The sequence below is a fragment of the Haliotis asinina genome, chromosome 1 (genome assembly GCF_037392515.1).
Source record: "Haliotis asinina isolate JCU_RB_2024 chromosome 1, JCU_Hal_asi_v2, whole genome shotgun sequence".
NCBI classification, from domain to species: Eukaryota; Metazoa; Mollusca; class Gastropoda; order Lepetellida; family Haliotidae; genus Haliotis; species Haliotis asinina.
Window position 1 is genome coordinate 93116552 of NC_090280.1, and position 24091 is coordinate 93140642.

General features: G+C 39.5%; 1 protein-coding gene across 1 annotated transcript; it reads right to left on the reverse strand.

The window, feature by feature from the left end:
- Positions 1–791: 791 nt before the first annotated feature.
- Positions 792–22730, reverse strand: LOC137277218 (sulfotransferase 1A2-like). The gene is made up of 6 exons (XM_067808893.1): positions 22656–22730; positions 19996–20158; positions 17506–17826; positions 13064–13167; positions 12366–12513; positions 792–1169 (listed from the first exon to the last, which is right to left on the reverse strand). Exons 1-6 carry the CDS (start codon positions 22728–22730, stop codon positions 1057–1059), a joined length of 924 nt encoding a protein of 307 aa, XP_067664994.1. The 3' UTR covers positions 792–1056.
- Positions 22731–24091: the final 1361 nt, after the last annotated feature.

Sequence of the window (24091 nt, forward strand, 5' to 3'; positions counted from 1 at the left end):
CACATAAATTGCCTTTAATGTATAAAAGGATAAATGTCCTACATGCACATTGTTTTCCGTGTCCTTCAGATATGAAACGTTTGTGCAAAATAATACCCAGTCTTGACTTGACATCTAACGGATTCAGTTTTGGGCAAATTAGTTGTGGAAGTCAGGGAAATGAAAATCTGTAACAATATCTGGAGTTCGCTAAAAGGGCTAACATTTCCTGCACACTCGCTATTTAAATAACTCGTCTACATATATTTACAGACCGATGCCACATTCCAGCACTTCTTCGATGTGGAGGCGGCCTATCATCGAACCATGCAGATAAAACAGTGAGTGAGTCTATTTTTATGCCGCACTGAGCAATATCCCAGCTATATGGCGGCGGTCTGTAAATAATCGAGTGTGGACCAGACAATCCAGTGATCAACAACATGAGCATCGATCTGCACATTTGGGGACCGATGACATGTGTCAACCAAGTCAGTGAACCTGACCACCCGATCCCGTTAACTGCCTCTTACGACAAGCATAGTCGCCTATTATGGCAAGCATGGGTTGCTGAAGGCCTATTCTACCCCGGGACCTTCATGGGTTCGATAAAACAGACAAATGTAACATTATAGTTGCACATAGGTATTTCGAATGAGTCATTACAAAATAACTTGAATGCGTACTAAGCTTGCATATGTGGCCAATGTCATACTTTCAAACAGTTGTCTACGGGGCTGATATACACACATCCGATTGTTAAAATAGTGTGGAATAGACATTGATATTGATGAGACGTAAACAATACCAATGGGATCAATTGCACAGTATTTATTTGAATAGGGAACAGACAAATCGCAGTGTGTTTTTAAACCGAAGGGGGCAGTTGGCCATCCTCTCCTGGTAAAACTGATCAAACCACTCGTTCTGGGCGACTCCAACTGAGGGCAACATTGTTCAGGTTGCAATTTGTTGTATACACTTTGTGGATTGCAACGAATTTCAAGATGTGAACCTCCGAGCTGGACAATTTGCAACCTTTGATCATAGGCAAGGCTAATGTATAGTGCCAGTTAATCACAGTGTGTATTTAAACTGAAGGGGACAGTCGCCCATCTTCTCCTGGTAGAGCTGATCAAACCACTCGTTCTGGGCGACAGTGAACCAGTTCTTCCAGTCTCCCACTGTCCCTGTGAAAGAACATCAGCATTTTGTCATATTGTCATGCGACATATTCATCTACGCCACCACATGAGATCACTGTTCATTATTTAACATGTAATAATGCCTTTTAGCCTATGATTTGGTTGGCAGTTTTGTTGTTTAACGTTGCACTCAGAAATACTCCAGCTATCGTTCATCTACGCCACCACATAAGATCACTGCTCATTATTTAACATGTAATTATGCCTTTTAGCCTATGATTTGGTTGGCAATTTTGCTGTCTAACGTTGCACTCAGAAATATTCCAGCTGTTCGGTGGTGGCCACTATGTAATCGGCCTGGACCAGACAACCCAATGATCAACTGCATCAGCACAGATCTACGCAACTGAGATATGATGACATGCGTCAACGAGTTTGACCACCAAACCCCGTTAGTAGCCTCTTAGAGGTGGTGGGTTACCCTTCTACGTGGTTAAAGAACTGGCTCGTCACGCCGAAGATCCGAGTTCAATTCCCCACATGGGCACCTTGTGTAACACCCATTTCTGATGTCCCCACCATGATATTGCTGGTATATTGCTAAAAGCGGCGTAAAACCATACTCACTCACTTCTGAGAATCTTACGTCAAGCATGGGCTTCTGAAGACCAGTTCTAACCCGGTTCTCCAGGGGTTTCTAGCTGATGATCTACGAGTGCCACATATGTGGGTGAGATCTCTAAAAAACACGTCACAATTTAATTCTGGACTCACAATAGTCCAGAAACTCTCAGCACTGTGGCCACTCTCTCACAAGGGATTTCGCAAAATTAAACAGGCAGCTGTTATGTATGTGTGCTAAGGATGAAAAAATGAAAAAAAATTTTTTCGAAAACTCAAAATTTAAACTCGTTCGCCCATGGGCACGCCCATGGGCGAACAGTGGCCAATGGGTAGGCCCATGGGCAGGCCCATGGGCGAAAGTGTTTCATTTCATCCAGAATGAATGTTTTGGAGGTTGTAAATGAATGAAAAAATGTTAATAAGTATCATGACACAAATTTCAGCTTGTTGTGACTTGACTCTGCTAACTGACAGCGATTTTGAAAAATCTCGCCCATGGGTGAAAAACATATTGGCCCATGGACGAGAATAATTAATTTCATTGAATCTACATGTTTTTTTTCCAGGCTGTGCAGTTTTTCAATAAATGAACGTGTATTTATTATTGTCTTGACACGAGATTAAGCTTATTTTGACTTAATTCGGCTAATTAAGAGTGATTTTTCAAAAAGACTCGCCCATGGGCGAAAACCATTTGGCCCATGGGTGAGAATATTTACTTTTACTCAAAATACACCTTTTCCCATGTTTTGGAGGTTGTGAATGGATGAAAGTATGTTCATAAGTATCATGTCACAAAATTCAACTCATTTTGAATTAATTCCGTTAATTTAGAGCTATTTAACAAAATCTCAGCCATGGGTGAAAAACATTTTGGCCCATGGGCGAGAATATTTCCTTTTACCCCAAACACATCTTTTCCAATATTTGGAGGATGTAAATGAATAAAAGTACATTTATGAGTATCATGACAGAAATTTCAACTCACTTTGACTTAATTCCTCTAAATGAGAGCAATTTTGAAAACTCTCGCCCATGGGAGAAAGACATTTTGGCCCATGGGCGAGAATATTTGCCTTCACTCAAAATACATCTTTCCTAATGTTTTGGAGGATGTAAATGTATGAAAGTGCCGTTGTGAGTATCATGACACAAAATTCAACTGATTTTGACTTAATTTTGCGACTTTAGGAAGATTTTTTTAAAATATGCCAGAATAATCACTTTTACTCAAAATACATCTTTTCCCGTGTTTTGGATTTTGTAAATGAATGAGGATATATTTGTAAGTATCATGGCACAAAATTCAACTCATTTTGACTTAATTCTGCTAATTTGTAACAAGTATAGGATCTGGATTTCCACTTAAATTTTCATAGTTTTTTTTTTATTGTCTTGGGGGTTGTAAATTTATGAATGAAAGTGTGTTTATAAGTATCACGACAAAAAAAATGAAATCATTCCGGTCTTAATTCGACTAATCTCTCTCGTGGACGAAAATATTTTCGTTTGCTCGTTTTCTTTATTTTGCAAACATATGGTTTAAAAATAGATGAAATTCTAATGAAAATTCAGTTTAATTTCGTGAGTTTAGTTTTATGTCGCACTCAGCAATATCCCAGCAATATGGCGACGGCAATCCAGTGATCAACAGTGTGAGCATCTACCTGCACAATTGGGAACTGATGACATGTGTCAGCAAAAGTCAGCGAGCCTGACCACCCGATCCCGTTAGTCACCTCTTACGACAGGCATAGTCGCCTTTTATGGCAAGCATGGGTTGTTGAGGCCCTCTTCTACTCCAGATCTTCACGGGTCCCGAACACAGAGCTTTACTTCCAGCAACATATACAATACACTTAGAATACTAAGCCTTGAGATTCTTTTGAATTTAGGTATTCTATAAATATACCAAAATTCAACCTATATCTATGAAGCTGAAGTTATTTGTGAAAGCCCTAATCAAGAGTGACCAAACTCCAGTGACTATGCTGGGACACATTAATAAACGGTGTTGTGAGATCTTTAAACTGTATTGAAATATGTCTTGTCAATTCCACTGACATTCGCCAAATGTATCTACCTAGTAGTTTTAAGTGTACCTACCTTGGTAGGTCACTCGCTTGTTTTCTTTACCATTTGTACTAATTAGTATGCGCCTCCTCATGCTCCAATGCACACAGTGACCTGATTCGTCTCCATCGCAACTTAGGCTGCGTTTAACAGTACTTCAGCCAGTTTACTGTATCAGTCGAAATCTTACAATGAATGAATGAATGAATGAATGAATGAAGAGCAAGAAGTATATGTGAATGAATGAGAAAGATATAATAAAAGAAAGAAGTACATATGTGAATGAATGAAAGAATAAATGATACATCACGGCCATCCCTTCCAAAACATGCTAAAGAACGCAAAACTATCGTTAGATCACATGTGTTAACATCAGCTTGTTATTGTCTCCCTGGTCAGGCGTAACAATTGTCAGACAGGTTAAAACAACAAACTATCTGGTTGACTGCACAGCTACCTGTTGACGTAGTATACCCACAACACCTACTTTTCCTGCGTAACCTTCATCTACATCACCACCCTTAATATATTGAGCAGAGAGCACAGAAGGCCCTACAGCTGTAACCAATGAACCGTGGCGTCTCTCTGCTCCCAAGTTCCCAAGTGGGGGTGTCCTTTTCTACCTATTCCATTGATCTTTAAAACATCTAACACGCTCAACGCATGCATTTTTTTACTCAAATGTGATGTTATACATATCATAAGAGTATTTTTTATGTGTTAGTCAGTTGATAAATTATTATTTCATGATACATATATGTACAATATTTTGCTTCGATTCTGTAACTACCCACATTATGACATTGAGACCATTCTGATTTATCTAGTAAAATACGATTGTATAGTTTTGAGTTTGAATCTTGGCATATTTTACCGGTTTGCCACTTTTGCACTCTACCTATTTAAAGGGGGCGTGCATATTTTGGTGGTTTTTAGTATTCCATCTATTCATTTGGATTTATTAATTTATTTGTTTTTGTTTTGTTTTTTACAGCTAGTGGGCCTGTTAGTCTGCTTTGATAACTGTAAATTTATTCTGACGTTTGACGAGCGGAACATGAAGTGTTGTTATCATGTATGTTATGTAATTATATTATTGGTATGGAGCGGCATTGATATGTATGTTTATGCTTGACAATCCAGTCCCGATTACTTGAGGAGATTAGTTTAAACTATACATTAACGTATCCATACTATTAATGTGTAATCATTATATCGGGCTATGAGGAATACGTAATGTAATCAAGATTGACTTTGCGTTTACTTTTCTATTTTTTAAATAAATTTTCACTATTTTTGCTACACAGATTTACTTTGGCTTCCGTGATTGTTGTCTCTAAGTATTTTAGAAATTATGTTGTTGAGACAACTGGAACAGTTGATCTGCAGTCTTTCAAAATTCATTTTCACGAGATATATTCTCCCTTTTTACCAGTTCTCAGAATGAACATATAGCTGTTTACACAAAGGTATCTTCCCGTAAAATAAGTAGGACGAAACGTGAAGCATAGCAGCGCATTTGCCATAACTGAAGTTGTTAAAATGATCCTGAAAACTGTCATTTTCAACATTCACCTTGCAAGCAATTTTACCAAGAAACTAAATAACTCATTACTACTGGAAGGAGTGAACTGAAAGCCCATTTTAACTGAAGTCACTGATTGAACTCGCTAACATCGATTCACTTACATTCTGGTACACGTGTCTTATTTCGTTTCCTGAGGACACACATTTTACTTTTTTATAGAAAAGCCGTGTCTAATCCCACAAATCAACACCGTTGTCACTACACCAAACGATTTTGACCTCGACCCAAAACAAAGGTTTAACTTACAGGACTACCTGTAAGATATTCCTTTCTTGATAACGAGTTTAACAGCTACGCCGAAATGCTGCTTACCTTATAAGAAGTTGTATATCCATAGAACTTTCGTATTTTTTTCCAAATGATCATGACCTGAACAGATATTACTTTGTCAGAGACTTCATGAGTGATTTTCAAGTTCTAATCCACACACTGATTTCCACTTTTTCATCATTTTGACTTTTATCTCAGTTTGTTGAGTATCTCAGCATAACTCGCAAAGACAATGGAAACTGAGCGGAACGATGACGCTTTCTGTTTCTTCCGCGTTCACTTACGTAATTTCCGCAAAGCGCCTACGACAATTTGCACCGAAAAAGTCATGTCTCGTCCGCTGGTCTTGTTTATTGGAGTATAACAGCTGCCGCTTTCATGTGTATTTTACTTGTCATTTACAAAATTCATCCATGGATCACATTAGGTCATTAGGAGACACCAGCTTTGAAATGAACAGGTGTTCGTGAGTGTATATGGATGAAAAAGACTGATTGCGCAAGACGCGCAGCCAAATATCTCACATTCAAAGGAAATCTCGAATTGATTGTTCTATAAGGCGTCGAGCTGACCGGTTGGTTTTGGTGTTGTGTATAAACCTCCTTTGCAAGAACTTTGTCAAGCATACCTGCTTTGTCCTTTTGCAAGACCTGCACATATTAGTCTTTGAAAGACATTGACATTTATGTGCAGGTGCTCTGGAAAACCTTGTCCGGCACGATATTCCTTCCAATTTAGTTATTGTGTGCATGCTGCATTTCAATTTTGGAAATGTGCTTAAAACATATTTTGATTCTCAAAAAATGTGGTTCGTTTAGCAAGCAAAATATTGCTTTGATTAACACTTCACCAGTACTATACAATATTACAGAATACACAAAACCGGATACACAAAAACGACAAATTATAGCATTGTGATTAGGGGTATATGGGGTTATAGGAGTCCCTTTTTATTCACCGAGACAAGTCCTACACGCCCTGGTGGGGTGTGGATTCGGGGAGGGGATAGCGGAGGAGATGACCAAGACACACGTACTCCATACGCTATCATGGTCTTCCTTACTGCTTGAAGATCGACCTTTTCTCACTGTGGTCTATGATGACTTCGGTGAACGGAAAAGAACTTATTCACTGTGAAAACCAGAAAATAGTTGATCCGTCCACGATTTTATCATAAAACACAAAGCTTGATTTTTTAAATTTTTTAACAGGAAACTAATTAACTTGTCAAAAACCTTCTCACAAATGTTCAGTGTTTCTACAAAGAGCTAGTCAGACACAACAAACCATAATTCTATTTTTCATGTTTACTTATATGAAAGATGTATTTGATGTAATGATATGTATGCATATGTTATTATATGATAGTTCATGTGGATGACGACACATGCTTCATTTATATTTTGTATTAAATGCTGTATGGGTGAGGTACTGTAAAGCTTGTTCACCAGTCCCTATCAGAGTTACAAAACATACAAAAATACAACATGGAGATGTGTGGAGAAAATAGAGACATATGGAGAACAGCAATGTCATAACTGAACAGAAATCATTCCCTCTATTGGTGAAGGCCGTGTGGGATTAGTTAAACAAAGAAATCTAGTCGACCATGCCTCCTAATCCTCTTACTCCTTAAACAAACGACTTGCCTGGGCTGTCTAAAATTGAATTGAAATTTTTGTAAATTCGAGGTCTCGGGTAATACGTAAGGAGGTAATCAGGTGTCAACACTATGGCGTTCGACGCTCCGGACATGAAGGAAAACCAAATACGTTATAAAGTACAGTAATGTGGTCACTATGAGCGAGGCAGACAGTCTGATGAGCACAGCTCATTACGGAAATCTCTTGTCTTTGGAGCTGCTCGTTGAGACGCTGAAGCCTTCTGTCAAGTTCTTCTTTATTCTTTATTGTGGCCACTGTCTCACAATATGCAGTTTACATTGCTCACAGACCCTCGATTCACGATGACGCCAACTTTCTCGACTACTGTTCGTGCGACGACTATCATTCAGGAATTGGTTCCGCAGCTCATTCTTTCACCGAAGTCTGTGTGTATGTGTTTTAGCTCGTTAATTAGCGTAGAGACGAGTCTTCTGCTATTCACGGGCATTCTCGGGCACAAGTTCTCCAAGGTAGTCGACGCTCCGGGTGTCATTAGAACAGTGTTGAGCACTGTCACACTCCACTGCTTTTCGACAGTCCTGTTGTGTATTTGATAAAACAATCGACAATCCGGGTGTGAACCAAAAGAGGATACCACCATTCTCATCGGTGGATGAAATGGGATGAAGAAACCCGCATACTCTTCATCACATTGCTACACCGTATTTACCATAACGAATGTTTAAATATCACTTTATGTAAAAAGAGCATCAAAACAAGCTGAAACCATGTATTATATTTAAGAATGAAGATTATTATGGATATCAACTTCTTTATGAGAGAACACAACGTTTCGGAGTTAATGCTTACTCCTTCATCAGGTGTTGTGTTCTGTCATAAAGAAGTTGATATCCATAATAATCTTCATTCTTATGTATTTTCACTTCTAAATGACATTCAAAGACTTCATGTATTATATTAACATGGTACTAACTATAGTCGATTCGAACCACTGCTTTACAGTTCACTGACTGGATGCAGGCTTTTCCCACGTGGCGGGGTAAAAATTATCTATTCTCCCTCGCAAGGCCACGTGAACCAATCAGAAATGGACATTCTTAAATGAGGTAGGAGAAATGTGCCTTGTACGTTCTTATGAACCTTGATCTTTCAGGTACATTTCATCACTTGTGTACAAATAATGGTCTAGCATAATGTTTCAAACACTTTAATACGTATTGATGCAGGGGCTCCATATATGTTCTTGTTTACGTCCCGCTCGTCAAACGTCAGAATAAATTTACAGGTATCAAAGCAGACTCACTCGCTGGGCCACTTGCAATAAAAAACCCAAACAAAGCAAAAACAGGTAAATCAGTTAATTTAAACAAATAGATGGAATACTAAAAACAACCAAAATATTAGTATGCACGCCCCATTAAAAAAGATAGAGCGCTAAAGTGGCAAGATTCAAACTCAAAACTCTTCAATCGTATTTTACTAGATAAATCAAAATGGTCTCAATGTCATAATGTGGGTAGTTACAGAATCAAAGCAAAATATTTTACATGTTTATGTACGATTTATTTAGCAAAGCCAGAAAAATCCCCGACAAACACGGCCGCTTCTCCTCAATACGTGGGTTTGTGAGAGTGAGGGTACTCCCTGCAAGGCTCACTCCCATTAGTTAACAAGGCGTCCTCCCATTTTATGTATTTTTTACTCGATAGGTACGGAAAATTAATTAGGCGATGTGGGTATGTCATGACTGGTTGATTTCTCAGGATTAGGTGAACTGGGTATGGCAGAGTCGATATACTATGATCATAGGGGATTTAGCAACCATGTTGGAGTGAAGGAATGACAAAACTCTGCGATAGATTAATGAGTGTCTTTTTTAAGCATTATGAAAATGGGAATGGTAAATTAACACAAAATGCCCTAGACCTGTCCAGCGTGTCATACATACATATATATATATATATATATATATCATAGAATAATAATTTATCAACTGAATAATACATAAAAATACTCTTATGATTATGTATAACATCACATTTTAATAAAAAGATGCATGCGTTGAGCGTGTTAGATGTTTTAAGATTAATGGAAGAGGTAGAGAAGGACACCCCCACTTGGGAACTTGGGAGCAGAGAGACGCCACGGTTCAGTGGTTACAGCTGTAGGGCCTTCCTTGCTCTCTGCTCAATATATTAAGGGTGGTGATGTAGATGAAGGTTACGCAGGAAAAGTAGGTGTTGTGGGTATACTACGTCAACAGGTAGCTGTGCAGTCAACCAGATAGTTTGTTGTTTTAACCTGTCTGACAATTGTTACGCCTGACCAGGGAGACAATAACAAGCTGATGTTAACACATGTGATCTAACGATAGTTTTGCGTTCTTTAGCATGTTTTGGAAGGGATGGCCGTGATGTATCATTTATTCTTTCATTCATTCACATATGTACTTCTTTCTTTTATTATATCTTTCTCATTCATTCACATATGCACTTCTTTCTTTTATCATTTCTTTCATTCATTCAGATATACTTCTTGCTATTCATTCATTCATTCATTCATTGTAAGATTTCGACTGATACAATAAACTGGCTGAAGTACTGTTAAACGCAGCCTAAGTTGCGATGGAGACGAATCAGGTCACTGTGTGCATTGGAGCATGAGGAGGCGCATACTAATTAGTACAAATGGTAAAGGAAACAAGCGAGTGACCTACCCCTGTTGTGGATAAGTTCTGGTCTGACAAATAGGAGAATACCCCATAAAACCTCGGACGAGGAAAAACCGGCACGGGCAAACGGGAATTACTAAAAATGGAGACCACACTATTAAAACGAAACATGCTAAACTGGGTAGGTACACTTAAAACTACTAGGTAGGTACATTTGGTGAATGTCAGCGGAATTGGCAAGACATGTTTCAATACAGGTTAAAGATCTCACAGCACCATTTATTATTGTGTCCCAGCATAGTCACTGGAGTTTGGTCACTCTTGATTAGGGCTTTCACAAATAACTTCAACTTCATAGATATAGGTTGAATTTTGGTATATTTATAGAATACCTAAATTCAAAAGAATCTCAAGGCTTAGTATTCTAAGTGTATTGTATATGTTGCTGGAAGTAAAGCTCTGTGTTCGGGACCCGTGAAGATCTGGAGTAGAAGAGGGCCTCAACAACCCATGCTTGCCATAAAAGGCGACTATGCTTGTCGTAAGAGGTGACTAACGGGATCGGGTGGTCAGGCTCGCTGACTTGGTTGACACATGTCATCAGTTCCCAATTGTGCAGGTCGATGCTCATGCTGTTGATCACTGGATTGTCTGATCCAAACTCGATTATCTACAAACTGCCGCCATATTGCTGGGATATTACTGAGTGCAACATAAAACTAAACTCACGAAATTAAACTGAATTGTCATTAGAATTTCATCTATTTTTAAACCATATGTTTGCAAAATAAAGAAAACGAGCAAACGAATATATTTTCGTCCACGAGAGAGATTAGTCGAATTAAGACCGGAATGATTTCATTTTTTTTTGTCGTGATACTTATAAACACACTTTCATTCATATATTTACAACCTCCAAGACAATAAAAAAAGCTATGAAAATTTAAGTGGAAGTCCAGATTCTTGTACTTGTTACAAATTAGCAGAATTAAGACAAAATGAGTTGGATTTTGTGCCATGATACATATAAATATATCCTCATTCATTTACAAAATCCAAAACACGGGAAAAGATGTATTTTGAGTAAAAGTGATTATTCTGGCATATTTTTAAAAATCTTCCTGAATTCGCAAAATTAAGTCAAAATCAGTTGAATTTTGTGTCATGATACTCATAATGGCACTTTCATACATTTACATCCTCCAAAACATTAGGAAAGATGTATTTGGAGTGAAAAGGAAAGATTTTCGCTCATGGGCCCAATGTTTTTCGCCCATGGGCGAGATGTTTTTGAAAATCGGTCTCAATAAGCAGAATTAAGTCATAATGAGTTGGATTTTGTGCCATGATACTCATATATATATCCTCATTCATTTACACCTCCAAACCACAGGAAAAGATGTATTTTGAGTGAAGGCAAATATTCCCGTCCATGGGCCAAAATGTCTTTCTCCCATGGGCGAGAGTTTTCAAAATTGCTCTCATTTAGAGGAATTAAGTCAAAGTGAGTTGAAATTTCTGTCATGATACTCATAAATGTACTTTTATTCATTTACATCCTCCAAATATTGGAAAAGATGTGTTTGGGGTAAAAGGAAATATTCTCGCCCATGGGCCAAAATGTTTTTCACCCATGGCTGAGATTTTGTTAAATAGCTCTAAATTAACGGAATTAATTCAAAATGAGTTGAATTTTGTGACATGATACTTATGAACATACTTTCATCCATTCACAACCTCCAAAACATGGGAAAAGGTGTATTTTGAGTAAAAGTAAATATTCTCACCCATGGGCCAAATGGTTTTCGCCCATGGGCGAGTCTTTTTGAAAAATCACTCTTAATTAGCCGAATTAAGTCAAAATAAGCTTAATTTCGTGTCAAGACAATAATAAATACACGTTCATTTATTGAAAAACTGCACAGCCTGGAAAAAAAACAACATGTAGTTTCAATGAAATTAATTATTCTCGTCCATGGGCCAATATGTTTTTCACCCATGGGCGAGATTTTTCAAAATCGCTGTCAGTTAGCAGAGTCAAGTCACAACAAGCTGAAATTTGTGTCATGATACTTATTAACATTTTTTCATTCATTTACAACCTCCAAAACATTCATTCTGGATGAAATGAAACACTTTCGCCCATGGGCCTGCCCATGGGCCTACCCATTGGCCACTGTTCGCCCATGGGCGTGCCCATGGGCGAACGAGTTTAAATTTTGAGTTTTCGAAAAAAAATTTTTTTCATTTTTTCATCCTTAGCACACATACATAACAGCTGCCTGTTTAATTTTGCGAAATCGCTTGTGCGAGAGTGGCCACAGTGCTGAGAGTTTCTGGACTTTTGTGAGTCCAGAATTAAATTGTGACGTGTTAAAATGTATCCTTACCCTTTCTAAACACGCCGATTTCTCTTGCCTCTTCCTTAGTGGCACCCATGGCTTTCATTGTTGTGTTGGCACACACTCTGGACAGGAAGTCATCCGTTCTCTCAACACCCAGGAACTCGCATATCTTCCTCATCTCCCGCATCTGATCCTGAAGTAACATACGTCCTGTACCAACATCTCCAACATATACAGCAGTACATTGGAATAGTCATATTACGTACACTGTATCTAAGGGCTACCTGGAAACACTTCAGTCTTCACATGTGGAGGTCGATATACTCAGATATCCGCGTTTGAATCGATCTTCAGTAACCCATGCTTGGGATCGGGTGGTCGGGGTCTCTGAGTTGTTTGGCACATGTCATAATTTCCAAAATGAATACACCAGTGCTCATGCTGTTGATCAGTGGATTGTCTTGTCCAGATTCGATTATTTACAGATCGACACAATGCAAATTTAATATTGCTGAGTGTGGCGTTAAACATAGCATTTGTTTACTTGTTACATCACCATGTCCTGCCGAACGAGTCCATCACTTGTCCTATTGAATCTGCTTAGTTCAACTCTACGTTGTCTTTTCATTTGATGTGAATAAATTTCACGTTTACCTTTTATCTACATGAATGAACCCAGTTATCAGTATCACGCATCGATAGTGTCACAGGAATATGGTTCTCCATGTGATACCAATCCTTACCTGCTTTATGTCCTCATAGAAGAGAGTCAGCACAGGCAGGTCAGGATTTGTCCTTTTCACTTCTTCCCAGTCAGTGATATAATCTATCCATGATCCATACATAACTGTAACCAAAGGCTATATATTGTCTATATTGGTAAAGTATGGTGAGTATGAGAGTTGTAATGAGCTTTTCGCAATGTTCCAGCAATATCACGTGCTTTACACAATGTATCCATGTGAGTGAGTGAGTTAATATTTATCGTCGATGAGTTAATATCGGCAATATTTCAGATACTAGAACAATTAACGATTATTTTTCATATAGCAATAAAATTAGAAATTAAAACCCTGTAGACGACCGAGCAATAACAAGACAACCTGTGAAAACAGGCTATAGATTGCCAACAGGTGAAGGTAGATATCACCATACAAGGACCATTGGGATTTATGGTCCATTTGCTACCTGCTTTGGTTTCCCATGAGGACAATATTCCTACAGTACTATAACAGCTCCATCCCCTGCAACCCACATACACCCTTTCCGAATACAGCCACTAACAATATCAGTTACGTATCAAAGCTTTTAAAATATTTATCCATGTACAAATCGGCACCCGTGATAAGCCACCTCCTCGTGGTGGGTGCTCCGTTGTTATTTAGTCCAGCATCCCCTTTGCAGTAGGTTGCTTCCCTGTGTCGGTGCTTGACAGGAGCTTTGCGCAATCCAACACTTTGGTCCTTACCCCACATAGACGGGTGGTTGAACAGGTCCGATTCTGATACATTTGATTTAAAGCAATGTAGTTGTTATCACTCTTTTTCTACTCCAGGGGATAAAGCGACTGCACGTGCAACTATATTAGCTAGACATAACATCATTCATAACAGTGTTCATCTTAATACCAGTCTCCATGCCGTAGCAATGCACATTGCGGTTACTCTTTGTTCTTTGTGCATTACACCTTGGTTTAAATATATTTTTATTTCAAAATGTGATGATATCTGGATAGGTGAAGAAACTAAGAAGCTTATATCAACGCCGCTCCAGTGTTCCAACAGGTCGACATGTAGTTTAAGTTGTTCGACGACAAAGATCAATAGTAGGACCAAATAATATACAACTGTTGGTTACGCCTAGTAACCAAGTCAGTTGCTGCAGAAGATCGTGTTACATCTAGTTTCTCTTACATTCAATATATATGCATAGATCACAATCGATAAAAACGGTTACTTTTTGAAATGGTGTGGTGTAATGAGTTGAGAATATCACTATTTATTACGTTATTCAATGCACCATTGCCGTATAAAGTTGTTTTTTGGCCATAAAAATAGTTGACATTAGATTCGTAATATATAGTTATGACAATTGAAGAGATAGTGGCGAACTTTCATGTTTCCGCTATATGCCGCTTATATCTGTCTGCGTTTAGATCGCTACAGTCGAGCTTGAGGCGACAGTTGATGATTAGACAAAATCTCGTTCCAGCATTCAAATCAAAGTACGAGAGTTTTGAGTCTTGAGCATTTTTCATGCCCAGGTGTCACAGCCTGTGGTACGACATTGAACCTTGGGGTGTAGCTGATGTGATATATAAGTTTTGGTATCCTACTCTCAGAAGTTATCGAACAGCTCACATTGACAGCAAGAGACCCCCCTCACAGCAGTGAAAATGAATAAAATTGAGTATGGAGCAGTAATTAAGTTTTTAGTTCTTGAAGGAAACTCGGCGAAGAACATTGAAGAAAGGCTTTCAGCAGTGTATGGGAAGTCTTCCCCTTCATCTGCCAATGAATTTAAGCATGGTAGAGAGAGTCTTGAAGATGACCCCCATCCAGGTCGCCCAACAACAAGCACTAGTCAGGAAAACATTGACAGATGCATAGACTTGTGCTTGAAAATCGTCGAATTACACTCCACGAGTTAGAGGAGACCACAGGCATTTCACACGGATCCATAGAGGCGATTCTTCATGAACATCTCCTCATGTCTAAGGTGTGCGCAAGATGGGTGCCAAGAATGCTTACAGATGAAATGAAGCAAACAAGGGTCACCATAAGCAACTCCATGCTAACCAGATACAACAAGAATAGCAAAGGCGTCATCCACATAGATTATTTTACCAAAAGGAAAAACAATGAATGGGGAATATTACGCTATCTTGTTGAGGCAAGTACACATCTCTCGCGTTGCAGCCGCTGCTGTCCAGGAATGTACGAAATCTTGCCGCCCCCTCGCCCCCCTACTCTCTAGACCTGGCACCAAGTGATTACCATCTGTTCCCAAATCTCAAGAAACACTTGCGTGGTCGTAGATTTTAGGATGATAGTGAGCTTATTGCTGCTACTGAGGCTTGGTCTGAAGACCAAAATGGCGCCTTCTACAGAGATGGCATCAGCGCCTGGCAGAAAAAATGGAACAAGTGTCTTGACTCACAAGGGGACTATGTTGAAAAATAAATGTGGTTCATACCAATATTTTGTATTTTTCTATGCAAGGTTCAAAACTTATTGACATCCCCTCGTAGTTATGAGTTTCTGCTGGGTTTATCATTGTTTTAAACTGACTGAGCATTAACAAATCCATCAGGCAATGCATTCCACGACATAATCGCACTTGGTAAGAATGGTTGTGAATATCTTTGTGTTCTACAGTTAATAATTTGAATAGAAGTACTATTCCTAAGATTATAGTTGCTTTGTTCAAATACTCTTCCTGGTACAAGGTTGGTCAAATAATCTGGAGTCAGACAATAATACTGGTGTCATCTTTCTTTCAGTGTACTATTTCTGGTTTCCCTGTATAGTTTATGATCACTTGTGCCACGAACCGCGCCGCATATGGACCGTAAGGCGTCAAAATGCAAGTTCTCCAGTAAGTTTGCCTGTTCAATCGTACAATTATCCCAGACATGACTACAGTAGTCAAAAAGTGGTAAGATAAAAGAATTATAGGAGTGTTCCGAGATAAACGGTATTTCAAATTTCTCAGACAATTGATCATTGGGCTAATTTTCTTCATCATGTCGCCTATATGAACTTTCCAAGAACAATCGCTTTGAAGTGTAATACCTAGATGTTTATGGTTGTCAACTTCTTTAATAACTTCGCCATTCATTAATAAGTGGGGTCTGACAAAATGTTTTGCGTGAATTTTTTTGCCAAATCTCTGTTTAAAGTTGCGGCTGCTGTGACTTGGTCATCTATTATCGCATATATCAATGTATCATCTGCAAAGAGGCGAATGTTGTTATCTATACCGTCACCAATGACATTAATATAGATGATAAAGAGAAGCGGATCTAAAACGGAACCTTGGGGAACACCAGCTTACACTGTTTTAATATCTGAACTTTAACCATTTATTACCACTCTCTGCATTACACCTCTGTGATCAATTACCAAAGGAAGACAACAGAAAATACTTCCTCAGACATCCTTTCGCTGATAACTTAAATTAGGCACGAGAACATTAGAAGGCATTAGAACTACATAGCATGTGACTTAATAATTAAAAATAAATTTTGGACAAGATGTTACAGCAAGAGCTGGAGATCCCCAGCAACTGAAGGTTTTCTTGCTACCTTCATTGACCCTAGATGGATTTACATCGTCCCTTCAGATGTTGACAACTGTGCTCAAATTGCTCTCCAAGCAAGATAAATTTAGGCATCTCTCCAAACAAGATAAACAGACACACAGACACAGACACACACACACACAGACAGACACACACACACACACACACACACACACACAGAGAGAGAGAGAGAGGTAGATCACCAGACAAAGGACCATGGGGAATTAAGATATCTCAGCTGCATGGACCTTTGCTGGATTTACACCATCCCTTCAGGCACTGGTGACTGGACACAGCCATAACTCAAAACCACACATATTCTGGAATGAAAACAGGGGAAAGATCAAATGAACTTTGAATGTTTTGGGACTTACGTACCCTCTCAGGACGATAATCATACAGTACGTTAACCCCCCTAGAGGATACAGCCACTAACAATCTCAGTTACTAATTCAAACTTTCAATTATAAAATGTTTATCTATTTACAAATCATTTAACGAATCTAATTATTTTAAAAATGCAATAATTAAAAGATATGACAACCAACATTGTTAACTTAACCTCGGCATCATTTCATTATTGTTGTAGTGACAAGAAAGGTTTCATATTTATTAAAAGTCATCAAAATAACCAGTCATCGAAGGAAAAATAGCCAACGTATCACAGATGGTGTTTACAAATAGCATGCAACTATCTTGTTTACGATGACAATACAATGTAAAAACGGGCTATAAGTCCCAAACAGCTGATGGTAGATCACCACAAAAGGGTTCATTTTAAGGGGGAACAGATGAAAATAAAAGAACAGGACGATGAGAAAACAGAGAACAATGGTTGTTTGTCATTGGAATTTTGATCATTATAGATAGAATGAATACTTACACTTTCCCTGGAACATAGGCTGCAAATAGTTCTCCCACTTCCCATTGTATTTAGCATCTGGAAACGTTTTCGAGAAATTGTAGAAGGAGACAGCTACGTCCTTTGGGTTTCTCAGAACAGTGATGACTTTTACTCTCTTCTTCAGAACGTCTTCTGGCAGATGTTTCATCAGCAAATGAGAACTGAGGAGCCTCGGAGACTGGAGGTTGGCATACTTCTCTTCTGACTCATATTCCATGAATCCCTGGACCATTGTGACCCCATCGTTCGTTACTTCACCCGCGAGGAGCTCACGTGTTATTTCAAAAACCCAGTGGGTGCCTAGGAAGAGGATAGCAACGAGAAATGATGCCCTTTGAGCATGTTCTCAGTACTTGTGTTCTCGAGTATTCTTGACGCTGGATTGAATGAACACGATTTACGTCGCATTAGCAATGTTCCAGCGGCATCAAGACAACAGAAATGGGCTCCACAAACTGTACCCATGTCGGGAAATCGAACCTAGGTCATCAGCGTGACGAACGACCGCTTTACCCACTATCTTAACCATATTGTCTGCTTCCTTGAACGGCATTGAAGGAAAATTAAGTTCTCTGAAAAGTCAACTTCTTTACTGCAAAGACTGCGTGAGTGCGAAGTTCCGGTTCAGGTACTATCCGAGCAAGTGGTAGATAGGTGGGGTGGGTGGGTGGGGGGGTGGGTGGAGTGGGGGAAGCTGGGGTTAGTGTTGCCTTGTGTCCTAACGTTACCCTGTGTTACGTACCAATTTCGCCAACAGGGTCTAGGTGGGTAGGTGGGGGCTAGTAAAAAATGAAATTATTGGGATTAAGGAAAACGACCATATCAAAAAAAATTAAAAAGGAATTGGTTTGGTAAGACAGATACAAGGAGAGAAATTAAAGAAAGAAAAAGGTGGGGGGAAATGAAAATAATTGATTGAGAGCAGAGACAGGCGGTGAGAGTACGTTATCTGAGGTCAGCGCTATTAAGGTGGTGACCTTGACCTAGGTTGACCTACTGTTTACATACAGCAAGTAAGGCGAGGTTGGCGAAGCAAGCTAGGTTGGCTGTAGATGGGGTGGGGGCGAACATCGGAGAAGCCGACCTGTCGATGTGTTTTGGGTAGCTTGAGTATATGGAGATGTGTTAATTTGGGTTGTTTATTTATGGTTTAGATTTGTCAGCAAGGTTTGATTGTTGAATATAGGTAGAGATTGCCTGTAAGGTGTAAGAGGATTTAAGAGTAGTGTTGGGTTGTAGTGGTATTTACCTTGTGAAGGTTTGTGATATGTGATGACTGTAGCTGGCATTCTGTAAATATATAGGTGATAGTTTCAGGTAATTTACAGTGGGAACAGACCCCATTGGTGTGTTTGTTCTGTTTATATAGATTATGGTTTATGTTTGTAGAGCCCGAAATGAGCCTCGAGGTGCATTTATCTATGAATTTATTTTTGGGGACGGCCTGTATTGATTTAAGTGGTGAAGTAATGATATATTTGTTTGACGTAAAGTTAGCTTCGTAATTTCTTTTTTGTGTGATATTTTTGATGATTTGTTTGAATTCTGCGTTAGAGGTGTGTTGATTTAAGGATGCTGAGGGGTGGGTGAGGGCAAGTTTTGCAGTGGTATCTAGGCTATGTGAGTGGTCAGGAATAGGAAAGTGATGGATTTATTGGAAAGGCTTACATAGTGGATCTGTAGTGCAATATTGTGGATGATGTCGTTGCGAAAGTTAGAGTGTTTATTGTGTATTTGTTCGACAGCATTTAGTGAGTCGGTTATTATTGGAAATTGTGATTGTTTAAGGTTGGGGATAATATGGAGGGCAGATAGGATTGCAGGCAATTCAGCTGTGGTGGTTGTGGTATAGTTTGTATAGTAAAGGTTAGTTTAATGATGAGGGATGGGGATGGGTTGTTGCTGTACATACAACATGATACATGGACTTGTAGCAAGGAGAATAAGGTTGAAGAGAGTAGTTTCGTGTACATATTGATTCGTTGTGATTACAACCACAAAAGGCATGTAGAAACCAGTGGACGAGGTATGGGTGTATTTGTGGAGATCTTTTATTAGGTGGTGATAGGCTGATCCTTGATCCCTGTTCAAGGTGGGGTTCTATCCATAGAACTTGATTTGCCTTTACATTGTCTGCTGTTTTCTGCTGTATATATTTAATCGCACAACTTAAACATGTCTGACTATAATGAGGAGATAACAGAGGGACGAGAAATGCATGTGTCTATTAGTCGAACTTAAGACAAGATAGTCAAGACAAGTTAAGAAAACCCAAGACATTTTGAAAGCAAAACGCAAGTTCATTATTATACCGAGAAATCAAAATGAATGCATATTTAATTGCCAATAGTTCTGCACCAATGAAGGCTTTCGTAACTATGCTTACAAACATCAATAGTTTTAACTGATGTACGTTATCTTTCATCGCACAGGGAGGTAGCGGAATTCATGATTCGAAAATGTTTTTACCTGATTTGGGATACGTGCAGAGCATGACGTCATCATCGCGTAGTTTCACAGAACGAACATCATTGATGGTAACGCCGTCTGGGAAGACTGGTAAATTGGCCCCGTTGTCTTTTATCAACGTGTAGGTATCACCACCGTCGTCAGGAACTTCCACAAGGTGAGCCTGAAGTCAGAAAGACGATTCTGAAATGTGGCACTAGGTTAAGCAAGTTTCCATTATCATTCTTCAGAAGCCCATGCTTGCCACAAAGGGTTATTAACTGGATCGGGTGGTCAGACTGACTTGTTTAAAACATGTCCCTCAACGTATCCCATTTACGTACATCGATGCTCATACTTTGATCACGGGTTTGTGCGGTCCGGGCTCGATTATTTCTAGACAGCTGCAACATAGCTGGAATATTTCGGCGTTAAACGAATAAGCAAACAAACTACAACCATTTTACAAACGTTTCAGCAGCGTGACGAAAGTACTTCTGGAGGTAGGGTGAGATAGAAAACAGTCAAAATGTGTTTTAGAGACTTTATTTATTCAGACTAATACAAAGAACATACCAATGTTCACATTCCCTTTTGTATATGTGGTAGGTATAAATCCCAAGGTTCCCATCATAGCTTTCTATAAGGACTTCTCACTTTGTGTGATGGTGTGGGCTCAAATCCCTTTAGGAACTCAATCCAGCAACCGTACAAGGACCAGTACTTTACTGACAGAGAATGTCAAATTGATTTCACTACATTCGCCAGGGACTGAAGGGATGTTGTAAATCCAACTAAGGTCCATGCAGGCAACAAAGGCACTAAAAGTCCCCATGCTCCCAAGTATAGTGATCCACGTTCAGTTACTTGATCTATTGTCTATTGTACTGTCTTGCATTATAGTATAAGTTTTAGTTACATGCTACACTCTTCACCGGATACAGTTGTATAGCTTCTAACATTGTTGATCTTCAGTGATAAATAATTGTCCTCGTCATGATACTCTGCCGATATGGTGACAAATGTGAACTCACTAACTCATAGTAGTGTGTTGTTTTGTTGTTGGTTGTTTTAGTACAGTGTACTCCATTCACCGTCATCCCGTATAAAATCAAGTCTCAAATCAACATGGAGTGAGTGAGTTAGTTTGTTTTACGCCGCTTTTAGCAATATTCCAGCTATATCACGGCGGGGGACACCAGAAAAAATCAACATGGACGCCATGGAGACTGACTACGGACTATACACGAGATATGCTCAGTCATTAACACAGTCACTGTATTGAACTTTGGATAGTGTATCAGTATGTAAAATGTGTGAGTATAGTTCAGTGTATCAGTATATAAAACACATGCTTCAGTGTGTGAGTATAGTATATCTCATAAAACAAGACGTGTGAATATAGTCCAATGTATTATCGGAGGATGAGAGTGACCCAGTGTCAAATATGCACGAATGTTCACGCTATTGCTGACCGTTGCCATAGATCATAGAGATCAGTCACACAACTGGAGAGTTGTGGTGTCATGCATTACATAGATAATTGGTAATACAGCCTCCTGAACAAAATTTAGAAGTAGAATACAATAAAGTCCGAAAACTGTATTTTTTTCACTCGCTAGGACTGACCGTTGCCATAGATCATAAAGATCGGTCACACAACTGAAGAGTTGTGGTGTCATGCATTACATAGATAATTGATAAAACAGCCTCCTGAACAAAATTTAGAAGTAGAACACAATAAAGTACGAAAACTGTATTTTTTGTGAGACCCCAAAACTGACGTCAGTGTATGATATTGTTCCTATATACGACATTACGACATTTCCGATGGTTCATCGATGGTTATAGCGAGGCCTATCACTCGCCATGTTCGACGGACCTTGCTGTGATGTCGGTATGTGATTCATCCTACCCAACGTCCTGACAACTTACTTGTGACATGGTTTCAGTATTTTAACAGCTGCAAAGTATATCCAGAGGTGTAGACAAAACGGCTGTCAGAGATTGATGTGGCCTCCAGACGAGGTGCTGGTACTGAACTGTGTAATGGTGAAAAAACCCAGGTACAAGAGTAGCTGCGAGGCCATTAATGCAGGTCAGCGTCACAGTAGTGACCAAGTGACCGTGACCTACATCTGCGGGTTCAGGATAAGTGATGATAGTTCCTGTTGCAATGTTACTCCCTAAGGTCTCGTGAAAATCTATCTATCTACATTGTACCTGCCTGCCCGCCTGCCTGCGTACAATGCAGCACGTCCGTAACGCCCAGGGTATGCAGTCGGGGTCGATTCCCCATATGGGTACAATGGCTGTTCTCAGCCGTGATATTCCCAAACTATTGCCAAATGCGGCGTATAACTAAACTCAGTCATTGGTAAATCTGTGCGCTGATATATATTGACGTTCTCGGCTGTTTAATGACTTCATGGCATATTGAATGTTATAATAAAACTTATCTTGGGAAATGGAAATGTCTAGTGTCACGGAACTCTGGTATTGTAGTCCAGTGTAGCTGTGTTACAGATCTCTGGTATTGTAGTTCAGTGTCACAGATCTCTGATATTGTACTCCAGTGTCAAAGGTCTCCCATATTGTAGTCCAGTGTAACTGTGTCATAGATCTCTGATATTGTAGTCTTGTGTCACAGATCTCTGATATTGCAGTCTAGAATCACAAACCTTTGATGTTGTAGTCCAGTGTCCCAGATGTCTGGCATCATAGTCTAGTGTAGCTGTGTCACAGATCTCTGACATTGTAGTCTTTTGTCAGAGATCTCTGGTAGTGAAGTCCGGCGTCACAGATTTCTGATACTGTAGTCTAGTATCACAGATCTTTGATATTGTGCCTAAGGGCAGCTGTGTCGAAGACCGTTGATACTGTAGTCTTGTATCACAGATCTCTGTTCTTGCAGTTGCTCAGTGTCACAGATTTCTGATACTGTACTCTAGTGTCACAGATCTCTTATACTGTACTCTAGTGTCACACTTCTCTGATCGTCTAGACTTGTGTCACAGATCTCTGATATTGTACTCCAGTGTCAAAGGTCTCCCATATTGTAGTCCAGTGTAGCTGTGTCACAGATCTCTGATATTCTGGTCTTGTGTCACGGATCTCTGATATTGAAGTCAAGTGTCACAGATCTCTGATACTTAGTCTAATATCAAAGATCTTTGATATTGTGGCTGAGGGGAGCTGTGTCACAGATCTTTGATACTGTTGTCTTGTGTCACAGATCTCTGTTATTACAGTCCATTCTCACAGATCTCTGATACTGTAGTTCAGTATCACAGATCTCTGATATTGTACTCCAGTGTCAAAGGTCTCTCCTATTGTAGTCCAGTGTAGCTGTGTCACAGATCTCCGATATTGCTGTTTTGTGCCACAGATCTCTGATCTTGTAGTCCAGCGTAGCTATGTCACAGATCTCTGATACTGAGGTCCAGTGTCACAGGTCTCTGATCTTGTTACCCAGTGTTCCAGATCTCCGATCTTGTAGACATGTGTAGCTATGTCACAGATCTCTAATATTGTAGACATGTGTCTGATAGTGTAGTCTAGTGTCACAGGTCTCTGATCTTGTAGTCCGGTGTCACAGATATCTGATATTGTACTCCTGTGTCAAAGGTCTAGCATGTTGTAGTCCAGTCTAGCTGTGTCACAGATCACTGACATTGTAGTCTTGTGTCACAGATCTCTGATGTTGTAGTCCGGTGTCACAGATCTCTGATGTTGTAGTCCGGTGTCACAGATCTCTGATCTTGTAGTTCATTTTTAACTGTCACAGATCTCTGATATTGTAGTCTAGTGTCACAGATCTCTGGACCCGTGAAGGGCCCGGGGTAGAATAGGCCTTCAGCAACCCATGCTTTTCCCCAAAAGACGATTATACTTGTCGTAAGAGGCGACTAACGGGATCAGGTGGTCAGACTCGCTGACTTGGTTGACACATATCATCGGTTCCCAGTTGAGCAGATCGTCGTTGTCACTGGATTGTGTGGTTCAGACTCGATTATTTACAGGCTGCCGCCATGTAACTGGAATATTGCTGAGTATGGCGTAAAACTAAACGCACTCACTCACAGATCTCTTGTAGTCCGGTGTCGTAGATCTCTGA

Excerpts from the sequence above, each read along its gene's own strand:
- LOC137277218 (XM_067808893.1), bottom strand. The coding sequence starts at position 22,730 with ATGTCAGAGATCTGTGACACAGCTACACTAGACTATGATGCCAGACAT. Across the intron at positions 20,159-22,655 it reads ACTGGACTACAACATCAAAG|GCTCACCTTGTGGAAGTTCC; the intron begins GTTTGTGATTCT and ends TTCTGACTTCAG. Across the intron at positions 13,168-17,505 it reads GCCTATGTTCCAGGGAAAGT|TTATGTATGGATCATGGATA; the intron begins GTAAGTATTCAT and ends CTTTGGTTACAG.